This window comes from Bubalus bubalis, chromosome 8 (genome assembly GCF_019923935.1).
Source record: "Bubalus bubalis isolate 160015118507 breed Murrah chromosome 8, NDDB_SH_1, whole genome shotgun sequence".
In the NCBI taxonomy this organism is placed as follows: domain Eukaryota; kingdom Metazoa; phylum Chordata; class Mammalia; order Artiodactyla; family Bovidae; genus Bubalus; species Bubalus bubalis.
In genome coordinates this window covers 52,102,582-52,120,123 of record NC_059164.1, presented here as the reverse complement: position 1 = coordinate 52,120,123, position 17,542 = coordinate 52,102,582, and the positions used below count along the sequence as shown (strand labels likewise).

Sequence of the window (17,542 nt, the reverse complement as noted above, 5' to 3'; positions counted from 1 at the left end):
ATATCCAACTCTTTGCGACCCCATGGACTGTAGTCTGCCAGGCTCATCCATCTGTGGGATTTTCCAGGCAAGAATACTGAAGTGGGTTGCCATTTCATTCTCCAGGGGATCTTCCTGACCCAGAGATCGAACCTGAGTTTCCCACACTGCAGGTAGACTCTTTACCGTCTGATCCACCAGGGAAGCCCAAAGTGAAAGTGGAACTTAGTCAAACTGTTGTATACATATGACTAGAGGTTATGTGTGTATATTTGGATTGTCCAATTCCTAAAATCACTGAGTTGAACTGTAAGTTATATTAACTTGTTGCTTGGTTGTTATAAAGGAAAAAAAGGTGGATTTACTCTTGAAATGTTTCCCATTTTAACTACAGTAAGTCTCCTACCTATGAATGAGTTCCTTTCCAAGTAAAAGTCCAATTTGTTTTTTTAGCCTAGGTACCCAACTAACACAATCAGCCCATAGAGTACTGTACTGTAATAGTTTAATAGTACTTTTCACACAAATAATACACACAAAAAAACACAAAAATAAAGAAAACATTTTTAATCTTATAGTACAGCACCTTGGAAAATACAGTAGTACAGTACAATAACTGGCAATTCTTAGCAGTACCAGCTGAATCACATTGCTTCTACACTTGCTTTCAGACATCCTGGACTTGAAATAAAGATACTGTACTACTGTCCTCTATACAGCACTGTACAGTAAAGTACACAAGCACGGCCACTTGAAGAGGATGCACGCTTGTGACAATGTATGCCAGACAAGTTAACTAACTTACATGACTGAACATGCAAACACAAGTTCACATCTTTGATAGTTTGCAATTTGAAGGTTCATATGTAGAAGACTTACTATAACTATTTTGATAATATTTCAAAAATTGTCTTTAGATTGGAATTATATGTCACTCATGTCTTACAAAGATTTTTTTTTAAAAAAAGAAAACTATAAAAGCAACATTACCTGTAATTTCTCTTTTCATTGGTAGACTACTTGGACAAGAAGCACTTGTAAGGCCCATATTAACTGGCGAAATTTCTTGCTCACCACTATACACATCCAAAATACTTCCAGATACCTTTAAAGGAAAAAATGTAGAAAAGAGCAATCAAATCTTTGGTGAATATTGATATATTTAGTTGTATTATCTTAAATTGACCAATTGTTAATAGAAACTTGCAATATATAGCATTTTTAATTTTAAACAAAAATGAATATGCATTAACTTTGTAAAATCTTTGGGGAATGCTTGTGGATAAGATATGTTGAAAAAAGCTATTTGTACTTAAGAAAAAGGAAAAATTAGTTCACTCATGAAGAAAAATTTTTATTAATATTTACAAAGTTATGGGTGTTTGATCCAGCACAGTACCTGGTTATAAATGAATAAGATTAAAAATATCACTTTAGACAAAAATCAATATACATATTAGTAAAGCTTCAAAATTCATTACATATCATGAATTAGGCATAATAGTTGAATATTTTGGAAACCTTAATACTATCAGTGCTACCAGCAATTCACAGTCAAGAGGTGTTTTATACTGTTAATTAAGTGAGAAACTTTCCTTCCCTGAAAGGCATACTTTTTCTCATTGTACACTTAATGTTCTAGATTATTATAAATATCCAGCTGGTAACCAAAAGTAGTCTAAAACTGCTTTGCCTCAAGTGGATATAGGGTATATCTAATTATAGCAACACTGCAGTTCTTAAAGTGCTCCTTGGGAGCAATTTTTCAGAAAGCTAAGATGCTTTATACACAATTCAAAATTGTTATTGAAAATGTGCTTATTGATTGATCTCCTAAGAAAATTAAATTTAAATAATATTCATAACTCAAGTTAATATTTATTATTCCAGAACAACCTATATTTAAAACACAAGATTTGAACATTTAAAATATTTCCATTCTAGTTATCTTTATTTCATTTCTGGGAAGTCAATCAAGAGCTGAATAAGCAGTACCTGTTTTCTTTCCTTTAAGAAATTATCAAACAAAGCTATATTCAGATTATTATGGAGACTTTAACTCTTTATTCCCATTTTGTGTAGAACTCCAAGCCGAAGGAAATTTTTTTAATACTTATAAAATCAGACTGAAAATAATCGAAGAAAGGACACATGAAGACAAAAATTAGTTTCTGAAATAATAATCTATTAAATTATGTGATTAATATTGTATATTTCTGAGGGAAAAATACTTGGAAAATACAGTGGAAATCAGGCTAATACACAAGTGTATATGCATATCAACAAGAACATTATAGATTGCATATGGTATTATGATGCATGTTTTCATATATTGGTTCTCTTCATTATTTACTCTGTGAGGACTCCTCATCTTTATTTTACATAAATTCATTGATTATATAACAATGAAGGACAGGGAAGTCTGGCATGCTGCATTCCATAGAGTCGCAAACAGTTGGATATGACTGAGTGACTGAACACAACAACATCATTTTAAAATGTGTTTTTGCATCTTGGATATTAGAAGTGAGCTACTGAGATATTTATTCCCTTTCAATTTCCTTATCTGAAAAGTAGGGACAAGAAAACCTATCAAATTGGATAAATGATGAGTGTAAGCATCAGAATAATACAATTAGAAAGAAATTCTAAAAGCACACATGTCCCTAACATGTGAGTCATTTAGCTATATATGTAGAATTTTAAAGCTTCCAGGTCTTTTTGGAAAGCTTTCTTTCCAAAGGTCCTGTTGGTTATAAGTGGAGGCATCACCAACCTGAATTGTACATTTGCACTGTGCCTTTGAGAAACATAATGACATGCTGAACAAAAAGACAGGGAGTGAGGGAGAAGAAGGGGGAAAGACGTAGGAAAAGGGCATTTTTCTCTAAAGAGCTTGAAATCAGATACATTCAATGCAGCAGTAGCAAACAGTAGAAATGTTTAAGAGGAGCCATATTACATTTGTACTGCAACAATAAAGTGATAGGTTCCTAGCTAAAACATTACACTGGGTTATTATTACTTGGTCAGACCGTACCCAATGTATTTTTCTGTAGAAATGGGGCTGGAGTTCTGATAATGAATTCAATCCTGCTTAACTGTGGGTCTATTACATCTTCTCCTGATCTTCGGTTGTTCTTCAGTTGCTCCAGTAGTGTCTGACTCTGCAACCCTGTAGACTGCAGCATGTCAGGCTTCTCTGCCCTTCACCATGTCTCGAAGTTGAGCAGATTCATGTCCATTGAGTCGGTGATGCCATCCAACCATCTCATCCTCCGTCATCCCCTTCTCCTCATGCCTTCTATCTTTCCCAGCATCAGGATATTTTTCAGTGAGTCACCTCTTCGAATCAGGTGACCAAAGCATTGGAGCTTCAGGTTCACCATCAGTACTTCTGATAAACATTCAGGATTGATTCCCTTTAGGATTGACTGGTTTAGTTTCTTGCAGTCCAAGGAACTCTCAAGAGTCTTCTCCAACACCACAGTTCAAAAGCATAATTCTTTGGTGCTCAGCCTTCTTCATGGTCTGACTGTCACATCAACACACGACTACTGGAAAAACCATAGCTTTGACTAGATGGACCTTAGTCAGCAAAGTAATGTCTCTGCTTTTTAATACGCTATCCAGATTGGTCATAACTTTCCTTCCAAGAAACAAGTGTCTTCTAATTTCATGGCTTCAGTCACCATCTGCAGTGATTTTACAACCCAAGAAAATAAAGTCTCTCACTGTTTCCATTTATTCTCCATATGCCATGAAAAGATGAGACTGGATGCCATGATCTTAGTTTTTTGAATGTTGAGTTTTAAGCCAACTTTTTCATTCTCCTCTTTCATTTTCATCAAGAGGCATTTAGTTCCTCTTCACTTCTTGCCATAAAGGTGGTGTCATCTGCATATATGAGGTTATTGATATTTCTCCCTGCAATCTTGATTCCAGCTTGTGTTTCATCCAGCCTGGCATTTTGCATGATGTATTCTGCATATAAGTTCAATAAGCCAAGTGACAATATATAGCCTTGATGCATTCCTTTCCCAATTTTGAGCCAGTCCATTGTTCCATGTCCAGTTCTAACTGCTACTTCTTAACCTGCATACACGTTTCTCAGGAGGCAGATAAGGTGGTCTGGTATTCCCATCTCCTTAATTTTCCACAATTTGTTGTGATCCACACAGTCAAAGGCTTTCGCCTAGTCAATGAAGCAGAAGTAGATGCTTTCTGGAATTCTCTTGCTTTTTCTATGAGCCAATGGATGTTGGCAATTTGATCTCTGGTTCCTCTGCCTTTTTGAAATTCAGCTTGAACATCTGTAAGTTCTCAGTTCACTTAGTGTTGAAAGGCTAGCTTGGAGAAGTTTGAGCATTACTTTGCTAGTGTGTGAAATAAGTACAATTGTGCGGTAGTTTGAGCATTCTTTGACATTGTCCTTCTTTGGGATTGAAATGAAAACTGACCTTTTCCAGTCCTATGGCCACTGCTGAGTTTTCCCAATTTGTTGGCATATTGAGTGCAGCACTTTCATAGCATCATCTTTCAGGATTTGAAATAGCTCAGCTGGAATTCCATCACCTCACTAGCTTTGTTCATAGTGATGCTTCCTAAGGCCCCCTTGACTTCCCACTCCAGGATGTCTGGCTCTAGGTGAGTGATCACACCATCGTGGTTATCTAGATCATTAATATCTCTTTTGTATAGTTCTGTGTATTCTTGCTACCTCTTCTTAATATCTTCTGCTTCTGTTAGGTCCATATCATTTCTTTATTCTTTATTTTTTTATTACCATATCTTTATTATACCTTTATTGTGCCCATCTTGGCATGAAATATTCCCTTGATATCTCTCATTTTCTTGAAGAGATCTCTAGTCTTTCCCATTCTATTGTTTTCCTCTATTTCTTTCATTGATCACTGAGGAAGGGTTTCTTGTCTCTCCTTGCTATTCTTTGAAACTCTGCATTCAGGCGGGTTATCTTTCTTTTTCTCCTTTGCCTTTCACTTGTCTTCTTTTCCCAGCTATTTGTAAGGCCTTATCAGACAACCATTTTGCCATTTTGCATTTCTTTATCTTGAGGATGGTTCTGATCACTGTCTCTTATACAATGTTACAAACCTTTGTCCATAGTCCTTCAGGCACTCTGTTCTATCAGATGTAATCCCTTGAAATTATTGGTCACTTCCACTGTATAATTGTAAGGGATTTGATTTAGGTCATACCTGAATGGCTTAGTGGTTTTCCCTACTTTCTTCAATTTCAGGCTGAATTTTGCAATAAGGAGTTCATGATTTGAGCCACAGTCAGCTCCCAGTTTGTTTTTACTGACTGTATAGAGCTTCTCTATCTTCCACTGCAAAGAATATAATCAATCTAATTTCGGTACTGACCATCTGGTGATGTCCACATTAGAGTCATCTCATGCGTTGTAGAAAAGGGTGTTTGCTATGACCTTGGTTATTGTCTAATTTATGCCCTGAAGCATAATGATTTATAGCCTATTTAATTTTATGTTGTAGGTACAACTCTATTTCATGTGAATGGCTAATTACTTTTTAAATATCATTAGACAATTGGTTTCAATTTCAAAATATGTAATATATTTCACATAATCTAAAGAGCCTTTTCTCCATTTAAAGATATGAGTAAAATGTTAGTGAAAATTTAAAGATTACATACATATCAGAAAAGGCTTACAAACCAAAATTATAATCTACTTAGGTATTAAAGTCTAAGTCTTGGCTTTATCTTACAGACTAGTAGGCAACCAGATAGATATTTTATAAAGAAATATTTATTATTCTGGTTAAAAATTATTACTTTTTTCAGTAAAGCAAAATCATTGACATACAATAGGGAAATATGAGTATTAGAAACAAACTCACAAATTTTAAAAACACCTAGTAAATAATTTATTTTAAAATATTTTCAGCAAGGTAGAACATATCTTGTCTTTTCGTAAGACAATTCTTTCTTGTAGAAAAAAATGAATGCTTGATCTAAGAAATTGTTTTGAAGTGAGAAGTGACCAAAAGTGATTCCTGGTGTCGAAAATTTTCTACCCTAGATTTTTCACAACTCCCTACTAAGTTCATAGAGACTGAAATGGACTGAGAACTGGTCTTCCTATACAAACACTACCTTTCACAGTAGCCAAAATTCCCTAAAGAAAATGAGCTTACAGGTCAAAATATCAAAGCATTCAAGAAAAATGATTATTTTAAAAGTTAAGCAACATGTAATGTTAGAAATAACATCAAAAGCAAAAATTTTAGAAATAAAAAAAGATTACATGAAACCAAGTTTTAAAAATTGATCTAATACATACTTTAAAGAAATAAAGGATGATGTTTAGAATAATTTATAATCTAAAAGGGAGCTTCCCTGTGGCTTTGTGGTAAAGCATCTGCCTCCTAATTCAAGAGATGTGGGTTTGATCCCCGAATTGGGAAGATTCCCTGGAGAAGGAAATGGCAACCCACTCCAGTACTCTTGCCTAGGAAATCCCATGGACAGATAAACCTGGTGGGCCACAGTCCATGGGGTCACAAAAGTGTCAAACACTGCTGAGTGACTAAACAACAACAATAATAATCGAAAATAAGAACAAGTAAATATAAAAATGGCCAAAGTGATCATGAAGAAATAGGAGACATGAAAATATAATACCTGAAAAAAGAAGAAAACCGTAAAATGGAAAAATAGCATAATACATAAGCTGAGAAAGAAATAAAGGAATTAGTAAATTATAAAAACCAAATTAATCTCTCAGAAGGATGAAGGACCAAGAAACCAAACATATAAAATAAAATCTAATTAGTATGAAGGACAGAATTATTAGAACTAAAATATAGATAGGTATTAAGAGAGTCAGGGGGAAAAAAATAAAAATTGGAAGGAAGAAAATACTTTAAGAAAGAATAGATATGCATTCCAGAATTAACACTAAGTCAAAGATGAAACTATTGTCTTTAATCTCATCTTATTTTGTTGTTTCATTTTGACTTAAAAATCAAAGGGCCTATAGAATATCAAAGAAGAAAAACCTACATCCTGTAGGTTTAAACTTAGGAATGTACAATGACAAAGAGAAAATGTAGGAGCATAATAGTAAGAAGAGATTATGTTCAAAGGAATAAGAATCTTATTAACATAAACATTTTAAATAGCAAAACGAATGAAAAAAGAAAGTAAATGAAAAGATCTTAAAACACAGTTTTATATCCAGCCCAATATCATCTACATGTGAGGTCATGATAAAAAATATGCTGAGAAATATAAAATGCTTAAGAATACTTACCCACAAACACTGAAGACAGTTTGGGATGAAGTAAATATGATATAAATAAATAAAACATGTTATAAATAGAATATTAAACATCTTGGTAAAATGGCTGCAGTCTAAAAGAAAATAGGATAATCAAGATAATAAAATAAACTATATAACCACTTGAACTGCCTCTTGAGAAATCTATACGTAGGTCAGGAAGCAATAGTTAGAACTGGACATGGAACAACAGACGGGTTCCAAATAGGGAAAGGAGTACGTCAAGGCTGTATATTGTCACCCTGCTTATTTAACTTATATGCAGAGTACATCATGAGAAATGCTGGGTTAGATGAAGCACAAGCTGGAATCAAGATTGCCGGGAGACATATCAAAAACCTCAGATATGCAACTGACACTACCCTTATAGCAGAAAGCGAAGAAGAACTAAAGAGCTTCTTGATAAAAGTGAAAGAGGAGAATAAAAAAGTTGGCTTAAAGCTCAACATTCAGAAAAGTAAGATCGTGGCATCTGGTCCCATCTCTTCATGGCAAATAGATGGGGAAACAATGGAAAAAGTGACAGATGTTACTTTTGGGGGCTCCAAAATCACTGCAGATGGTGACTGCAGCCATCAAATTAAAAGACTTTGGCTCCTTGGAAGAAAAGTTAGGACCAATCTAGACAGCATATTAAAAAGCAGAGACATTACCAACAAAGGTCCATCTAGTCAAAGCTATGGTTTTTCTAGTAGTTATGTATGGATGTGAGAGTTGGACTATAAAGAGAGCTGAGCGCCAAAGAATTGATGCTTTTGAACTATGTTGTTGTAGAACTCTTTTTTTTTATATTAGCAAAAAAGTTATGTTTTTATAATACAAATTACATAAAGGTGGACATAATTATAAGTGATCCTCAACCAGAACATGAATATATGAAAATTTTTAGATGCATCAAGAGAACATCCATCTCCAGAGACTATACCCCAACCCAGCCTTGGTCAGGAAAAGGGGACTCTACAGGCCTAGTCTCACCATCCCCATCAAATATAGGTAGAGGATGCCACATTCACCACTTCTGAAGTTCCATCAGGCTGCGCCCTGCCCTCCACTGCAGTCCTCTCCAGTGAAACCGCAGACACTGGGCAAGGCAGCAGTACATCAGTGTTAATCAGGAGGGGAAGAGGGTGCAACCTCACTTCTAGTATTTCACATTTGGAAGAGTGCCTTGGCAGTGAGGAGCAGCCCAAGGCCCTTCCCAGGAAAGAAGCAGGCACAGGGGCCAGGACTCAGGCTCCATTTTGACCCAATGTTTATTGTCCTTTTACAATATGTCATTTTTAGTTTAGAAACTGCTTGTGATTAGTTTTCCAACATTAACTCAAAAGCATGTAAAATAAAAATCAACCTACTCTCTATATAAACACCCAGCAACTGTAGCCCTTCACCCTCCTGCCCAGGTTGGGTAGGGGAAAGGGAGGGCTTGGGCAGCATTGAGTGAAGTGCAGATGCTTTGCTGTGGGGACTGGTGATAATGCCTTTGTTCACACCCACAGAGAACTCTTGAGAGTCCCTTGGACTGCAAGGAGATCCAACCAGTCCATCCTAAAGGAAATCGGTCTTGAATATTCATTGGAAGGACTGACGCTGAAGCTGAAACTCCAATACTTTGGCCACCTGATGCAAAGAACTGACTCATTAGAAAAGAGCCTGATGCTGGGAAAGATTGAAGGCAGGAGGAGAAGGGGATGATAGAGAACGAGATGGTTGGATGGCATCACGGACTCAATGGACATGAGTTTGAGTAAACTCAGGGATCTGGCGATGGACAGTGAGGCCTGGAGTGCTGCAGTCCATGATGCTGCAAAGAGTCAGACACGACTGATATAACCATATAACTCTATATTAAATCTGGATAGTATCAGTATGATAGGGTTGGAGTAGTAAGGAAGTGAATGAATGTAAAAGTGGTAAAAAGGAAAAAAGTACTAAAAAAATATTAAAATATGTGACACACATAATAAAAAAAATGAGAAATACAGGTTAAAAATATCAATAGTGATAATAAATGTAAATAGATCAAATTCCTCAGCTAAAAGTTTGATAGTTCAGTTAAAAAGATAGTGTTTAGATCTATGTAGCTTACAAGAGACACAGCTGCATTACAAAAGGACACACAAGATTGAAATTTAAAAGATGGGAAAATATATGCCCAGCAAATTATAAACATAGGAAGCTGATGCAGCTATATTAATATCAGAAAAAATAGACTAAAATTAGAAAAACTATTAGGGCTAGAGATAGTCACTATCTAAAAACAAAGAATTCAATTCTCCAAAAAGGCACAGCAATTATAAGCAGATGTGTACCTAATAAAATAGAGAAGACTGTAACATTTTCAGGAAACATACCATCTGCATTTTGTACAAATATTTCCAGACAGTAGAGACAATAGGGAAACATAGAATTGGAAGCAAATATGAAGCAGAATGTTTAAACTACAAGGAGAAATGAATGAAGCCATCAAGGTAGTGAGAGATTTCAAGACATTTCTTCCTATTTTTGAAAGGTCAAGTAGACAAAAATAATCAGTAATGTTCTAGTTTTGAACAATAAAAGTGAAATCTTGTCCTAGTAGACATGTATATAGTTCTGTATCTAAAAATTACAGAAAACACAATATTTTCCAAGTACACACAGAACATATATAAATATTGATCACCAAAAACATCACCAAAAACAAAAAAATGAAAAACTTCAAAAATTTCATTGAGTCCTTGATTACCTAAATATTTAGAAAAATTTTAATGATTCAAGAGTAAAGACAAAATCACACTGGAATTCAAAAATAAATGAAAGATACAGAAAACACATGTAAGGAAACTTTTGGAATTTGGCAAACTAATATTTTGAAGGAAATTTATACCCTTAAATATGAGAAAAAAAATAGATAAAAATTTGATATTTGATAGACTGAGTATATTTCTCAAGAAGTCAGAAAAATCACCAAAAAAACCCAATGCATGTAAAACAGATAGTAATATAAGATCATAAATCAGTGAAAAACAAAACAATGAAAAAGACAAAATTTTGTTTTGTTTTTTCAGTTAGCAAACTTGACAGGCCTCTTGTAAGACTAAAGGAATAAAGACTAAACAAATGATATTTTAAATCAAAGAGGGATATAACCATAGTACAACTTAGATTTATGTTTTTTCCTTAAGGATCAGGAGCAAACAAGACCAGGATACCTGCTTTCACCACTTCTTTTTAACACAGTATTGGAAGTCCTAGCCACAATTAGTCAAGGAAAAGAAAGTCATCCAAACTGAAAAGGTATAAGTAAAAATATCTTTGTTCACAGATGACATGATCTTACATTTAGAAAATCATGAAATTCATACATACACATACACACACAACAGTGTGAAAGCTAATCTATGAATTCAGCAAAGTGGCAGAATAAAAAATCAACCTGCAAAAATATGTTGCATCTTTATACACTAACAATGAACAACCTGGAAAGAATATTAAGAAATCAATTTCATGTACATAACATCAAAAAGAATAAAATACTTGGGAGTAAATTTAACCAAGGAGGAAAAGACTTAGATACCAAAAACTAAAAAATACATTGCTTAAAGAAATTAAAGAAGACATAAATAAATGAAAAGATATCTCATGTTTTTTGATGAGAAGACTTAGTATCAGTAAGAGGGCAGTACTATCCAGAGCAATACACAAATGCCTCCAATCCATATTAAAATCCTAACAGTGGTTTTTGCAAAAATGTAAAAACCCACACTAAAATTCATATGAAGTTTCATGGGACCCTGAATAGTAAAAATTACCTTGAAAAGAACTAAGTTGGAGGGAAATTTAACTAAGTTAAATTTCCATATTTCAAAACAAAATGTTTGTTTATTACAAACATTTTGTTATAAACAAAATGTTTGTTTATAACAAAATGTTTATTTATAACAAAATGTTTATTACAAAACAATTGTAATCAAAAGAGTGTGGCACTGACATAAAGACAGACATGTAGAGAGTGGGATAGAGAGTCCATAAATTATTACTCAAATATATGGTCAAATGATTTTGGTAAGGGTACCAAGGCTATTCAATAGGGAAAGGACAAATTCTTCAACAAATAATCTTGAAAAAACTAGAGAGCCATATGCAGAAGGAAGTTGGACTCTTAGACCATAAACAAAATTTACTCAAAATGGATCAACAACTTTATATGAGTTAAGGGTATAACTTTCCTAGAAGAAAAGATAAGGGAAAATCTTCATAAAAAATTTGGTTTGGTGATGATTTTATAGGTATAATATCAAAATCACAGGCAACAACAACAACCAAAACAGATAAACTGGATTTCATAAAATTTAAAACTTTTGTACATTAAAGGACACTATCAAGTCAAATTTATACAGATAGAAAGGAGAATAAAGGCTATTAAAGTCTGGAGATAAGGAAAATAGGGAGCTATTATTTAATTGGTGACATTTTTTAATGTTTTCTGTTTGGAAGAATGAAAAATCTCTGTGAGTGTATAGTGATAATGCTTGCACAATATTGTGAATCTATGTTATGCCACTGAATTGTACACTTTAAAATGTTTAGGATGGCAAATTTTATGTTGAACATATTTTACCATAATAAAAAAGATAAGAGAGATTACCTACAATAATTTTCTAATAACTGAATGCTTAGGTGAAATACATAAATTTCTAGAAAAACATTATTTAGTAGAACTGACTACAAATAATTAATAGCTTGAATAGTCTTATGATTACTGAAGAAATAAAAATACTTTAAACATATTACACAAGAAAATATCTGGATTAGACAGTTTTATGGGCAAGACTGTCACATTTTCAGGAAACATGCCATCTCAATTTTGTACAAACATTTCCAGACAATAGAGACAAGACAGAATATGTTCCAATTCATTGAGACTGAAACCATATGAAAACATTATAAGAAAAAATATTACAGACCCATTTTATTCATGACTATGAATCTTAAGCAAAATATTATTATGTATTTAAATTCAAGAGAATATAAACAAGGTAACTTGCCATAATCAAATTGGGTTTCCCATAAATATATTTTATGACGTTAAGAAAGAAAAAGAAACCATATGATCATCTCAATAGATTTAAAAAACTATCTGATAAAATTTAACCCCATTTATTAAAAAATATTAGTTTGTGAGAAGGCAACAACCTTCAATAATAGAAAAATATTTCTTTGCCTGTTTAAAATCAGTACTTCCCTATGAGAATTAATTGTTCATATATCCATTTACTCTCATCAGGCCAAATACAATAAAGGACATCATAAATGATCTGACCTAAATTCCACATATGTTTTTTTCTGTTTGGCTTCTTCCCGCTCCATATATTAGATCCAAACTATTACCCAGTTATGATATTTTTTCTTTTTTTTTAATTTTGTTTTATTTAACTTTACAATATTGTATTGGTTTTGCCATATATCAAAATGAATCTGCCACAGGTATACATGTGTTCCCCATCCTGAACCCTTCTCCCTCCTCCATCCCCATGCCATCCCTCTGGGTCGTCCCAGTGCACCAGCCCCAAGCATCCAGTATCATGCATCGAACCTGGACTGGTGACTCATTTCATATATGATATTATACATATTTCAATGATATTCTCCCAAATCATTCCACCCTCTCCCTCTCCCACAGAGCCCAAAAGACTGTTCTATACATCAGTGTCTCTTTTGCTGTCTCGTATACAGGGTTATTGTTACCATCTTTCTAAATTCCATATATATGCGTTAGTATACTGTATTGGTGTTTTTCTTTCTGGCTTACTTCACTCTGTATAATAGGCTCCAGTTTCATCCACCTCATTAGAACTGATTCCAATGTATTCTTTTTAATGGCTGAGTAGTACTCCATTGTGTATATGTACCACAGCTTTCTTATCCATTCATCTGCTGATGGACATCTAGGTTGCTTCCATGACCTGGCTATTATAAAAAGTGCTGCGATGAACATTGGGGTACATGTGTCTCTTTCAATTCTGGTTTCCTCAGTGTGTATGCCCAGCAGTGGGATTGCTGGATCATAAGGCAGTTCTATTTCCAGATTTTTAAGGAATATCCACACTGTTCTCCATAGTGGCTGTACTAGTTTGCATTCCCACCAACAGTGTAAGAGGTTCCCTTTTCTCCACATCCTCTCCAGCATTTATTGCTTGTAGACTTTTGGATCGCAGCCATTCTGACTGGTGTGAAATGGTACCTCATAGTGGTTTTGATTTGCATTTCTCTGATAATGAGTGATGTTGAGCATCTTTTCATGTGTTTGTTAGCCATCTGTATGTCTTCTTTGGAGAAATGTCTATTTAGTTCTTTGAGATCACAACAGACAACACAGAAATAACAAAGGATCATAAGAGACTACTATCAGCAATTATATGCCAATAAAATGGACAACGTGGAAGAAATGGACAAATTCTTAGAAAAGTACAACTTTCCAAAACTCGACCAGGAAGAAATAGAAAATCTTAACAGACCCATCACAAGCACGGAAATTGAAACTGTAATCAGAAATCTTCCAGCAAACAAAAGCCCAGGTCCAGACGGCTTCACAGCTGAATTCTATCAAAAATTTAGAGAAGAGCTAACACCTATCCTACTCAAACTCTTCCAGAAAACAGCAGAGGAAGGTAAACTTCCTAACTCATTCTATGAGGCCACCATCACCCTAATACCAAAACCTGACAAAGATCCCACAAAAAAAGAAAACTACAGGCCAATATCACTGATGAACATAGATGCAAAAATCCTTAACAAAATTCTAGCAATCAGAATCCAACAACACATTAAAAAGATCATACACCATGACCAAGTGGGCTTTATCCCAGGGATGCAAGGATTCTTCAATATCCTCAAATCAATCAATGTAATACACCACATTAACAAATTGAAAAATAAAAACCACATGGTTATCTCAATAGATGCAAAGAAAGCCTCTGACAAAATTCAACATCCATTTATGATAAAAACTCTCCAGAAAGCAGGAATAGAAGGAACATACCTCAACATAATAAAAGCTATGTATGACAAACCCACAGCAAACATTATCCTCCTTGGTGAAAAATTGAAAGCGTTTCCTCTAAAGTCAGGAACAAGACAAGGGTGCCCACTTTCACCATTACTATTCAACATAGTTTTGGAAGTTTTGGCCACAGTGATCAGAGCAGAAAAAGAAATAAAAGGAATCCAAATTGGAAAAGAAGAAGTAAAACTCTCACTGTTTGCAGATGACATGATCCTCTACATAGAAAACCCTAAAGACTCCACCAGAAAATTACTAGAACTAATCAATGACTATAGTAAAGTTGCAGGATATAAAATCAACACACAGAAATCCCTTGCATTCCTATACACTAATAATGAGAAAATAGAAAGAGAAATTAAGGAAACAATTCCATTCACCATTGCAACGAAAAGAATAAAATACTTAGGAATATATCTACCTAAAGAAACTAAAGACCTATATATAGAAAACTATAAAACACTGGTGAAAGAAATCAAAGAGGACACTAATAGATGGAGAAATATACCATGTTCATGGATTGGAAGAATCAATATAGTGAAAATGAGTATACTACCCAAAGCAATTTATAGATTCAATGCAATCCCTATCAAGCTACCAATGGTATTCTTCACAGAGCCAGAACAAATAATTTCACAATTTGTATGGAAATACAAAAAACCTCGAATAGCCAAAGCAATCTTGAGAAAGAAGAATGGAACTGGAGGAATCAACCTGCCTGACTTCAGGCTCTACTACAAAGCCACAGTCATCAAGACAGTATGGTACTGGCACAAAGACAGAAATATAGATCAATGGAACAAAATAGAAAGCCCAGAGATAAATCCATGCACCTATGGACACCTTATCTTCGACAAAGGAGGCAAGAATATACAATGGATTAAAGACAATCTCTTTAACAAGTGATGCTGGGAACTCTGGTCAACCACTTGTAAAAGAATGAAACTAGAACACTTTCTAACACCATATACAAAAATAAACTCAAAATGGATTAAAGATCTAAATGTAAGACCAGAAACTATAAAACTCCTAGAGGAGAACATAGGCAAAACTCTCTCTGACATACATCACAGCAGGATCCTCTATGACCCACCTCCCAGAATATTGGAAATAAAAGCAAAAATAAACAAATGGGACCTAATTAAACTTAAAAGCTTCTGGACAACAAGGAAACTACAAGCAAGGTGAAAAGACAGCCTTCAGAATGGGAGAAAATAATAGCAAATGAAGCAACAGACAAACAACTAATCTCAAAAATATATGAGCAACTCCTACAGCTCAATTCCAGAAAACTAAATGACCCAATCAAAAAATGGGCCAAAGAACTAAATATTTTTTTCTTTTAAGTTATTTTCTTCATTGTTGTTCAGTCACTAAGTTGTGTCTGACTCTTTGCGACCTCATGGACTGCAGCACACCAGGCTTCTCTGTCCTACACTAACTCCTGAAAAGTGAAAGTGAAAGTCACTCAGTTGTGTCCCAGTCTGCAACCCCATGGACTACAGTCCATGGAATTCTCCAGGCCAGAATACTGGAGTGGGTAGCCTTTCCCTTCTCCAAGGGATCTTCCCAATCCAGGGATCAAACCCAGGTCTCCTACATTGCAGGTGGATTCTTTACCAGATGAGCCACAAGGGAAGCCCAAGAACACTGGAGTGGGTAGCTCCCTTCTTCTGTGGCTCTTCCTGACCCAGGAATTGAACCGGGGTCTCCTGCATTCTAGGCAGATTCTTTACCAACCAAGCTATGAGAGACACTAACTCCTGGAGTTTGCTCAAATTTATTGAGTGGGTGATGCTACCTAATCATCTCATCCTCTGCCATCCCCTGCTCCTTTTGCCTTCAATCTTTCCCATCATCAGGGTCTTTTCCAATGAGTTGGCTCTTCACATCAGGCGGTCAGAGTATTGGAGATTCAGCATCAGTCCTTCCAATGAATATTCAAAGTTGATTTTCTTTAGTACTGACTGATTAAATCATTGGTCAGTTTAAATTTTCTTCCATACTCTCACATCTTAAGATCCTCAAGGCCTTCAGCCTAAATTATGTCCTTCCTTTCAGCATCCCTCCATTCCTCTCAATTAGTTCCCAAATGCTCCTCTCACACAAACATGTTTTGAAATACAACTTTCTTCTGATCTCTCCTAGCTCAAAAACATGAAATCTAAGTCTTTCCCCTCATATAGCTCATATATTAAGCTCAAACGTTCATGTCTAGTTTTCAAAAGCTTCATTCAATGGTCCCACATTATCTAGTCAATATTATTTACTGCTACTAACAAGTTCTGAAAGATTTCTCATCACCACATACAAATATGTAGACTATGTCCAAAAATAGATTTTCCACTCCAGTGGGAGGGAGGAAGAAATAGGATAGAATGTTGTCAAATGGAACCTATGAATCCACATATGAAGAATTTTTTAAACATAATAAAATACAAGCATTATCATAACATATATATGCAAAGTCATAGACAGTTGAGTTTTTATTATATGCCCGATATTCAGCTAAGCATGTCTCATAGTAATAACAAATAGCAGAATTTCAAGTAATCTTTATAACAACTTTATGAGTGAAGTTTCATAGTTCCCATGTTAAATATAAATAATTAAAAGTCTGAAAAAATAAGTAATTATCTCAAGATCATACAGTTGTAATTAATAGAAGACTTAGGGTTAAAATTTAGGTCTAACACAGAGGCTAGATTCTTTACTACCTATCTGATTGTGGAAGGGACCCTGCCTTAACATTTTTAATTGTAAAAAGTATTTTGAAAACTCAAAATGTTGGACGCCATTGGAGAATATTTATCTCAGTTTTATTCTTTGCCACTGCTATTTTCTGCACCTCAAATGTCCTCATACCTTCTTTCAATATCAAAATACAATCTACAGGGTCAAACTTAAGATTCAAACCATCTCCAACACTATCCCTAATGGCATCCTGGTTTAATATTTTTCTTCACCAAAACACTATAGTACTGGAAAACTTGACCATAAATTTAATAATTTAATTTGTTTTTATTGTTTCACCCCTCTTTATTTATAATCACTCAGCAAGGGAGAGGGTACCATAGTATACACTCATCATGTTTCTGAAAATTGATTATCTAAAACCGATAATTTTCTGGAGATATATACATGCTCATTTGTATGTGTATAGATACATATATATACACACATATACAATATGCATA

At 34.5% G+C, this 17,542-nt stretch overlaps 1 protein-coding gene across 6 annotated transcripts in view; it reads right to left on the bottom strand.

Annotated features, from left to right (window-relative positions):
* The window catches only part of TFEC (transcription factor EC), a 222,088-nt gene that overhangs the window by 22,550 nt on the left and 181,996 nt on the right, over nucleotides 1-17,542 (bottom strand). For all 6 annotated transcript variants that reach the window (XM_044946639.2, XM_044946638.2, XM_044946637.2 and 3 more), the window contains one exon: nucleotides 970-1,084. In XM_044946639.2, coding sequence (XP_044802574.1) covers nucleotides 970-1,084 — 115 coding nt within the window. The remainder of the gene's footprint in view (nucleotides 1-969; nucleotides 1,085-17,542) is intronic.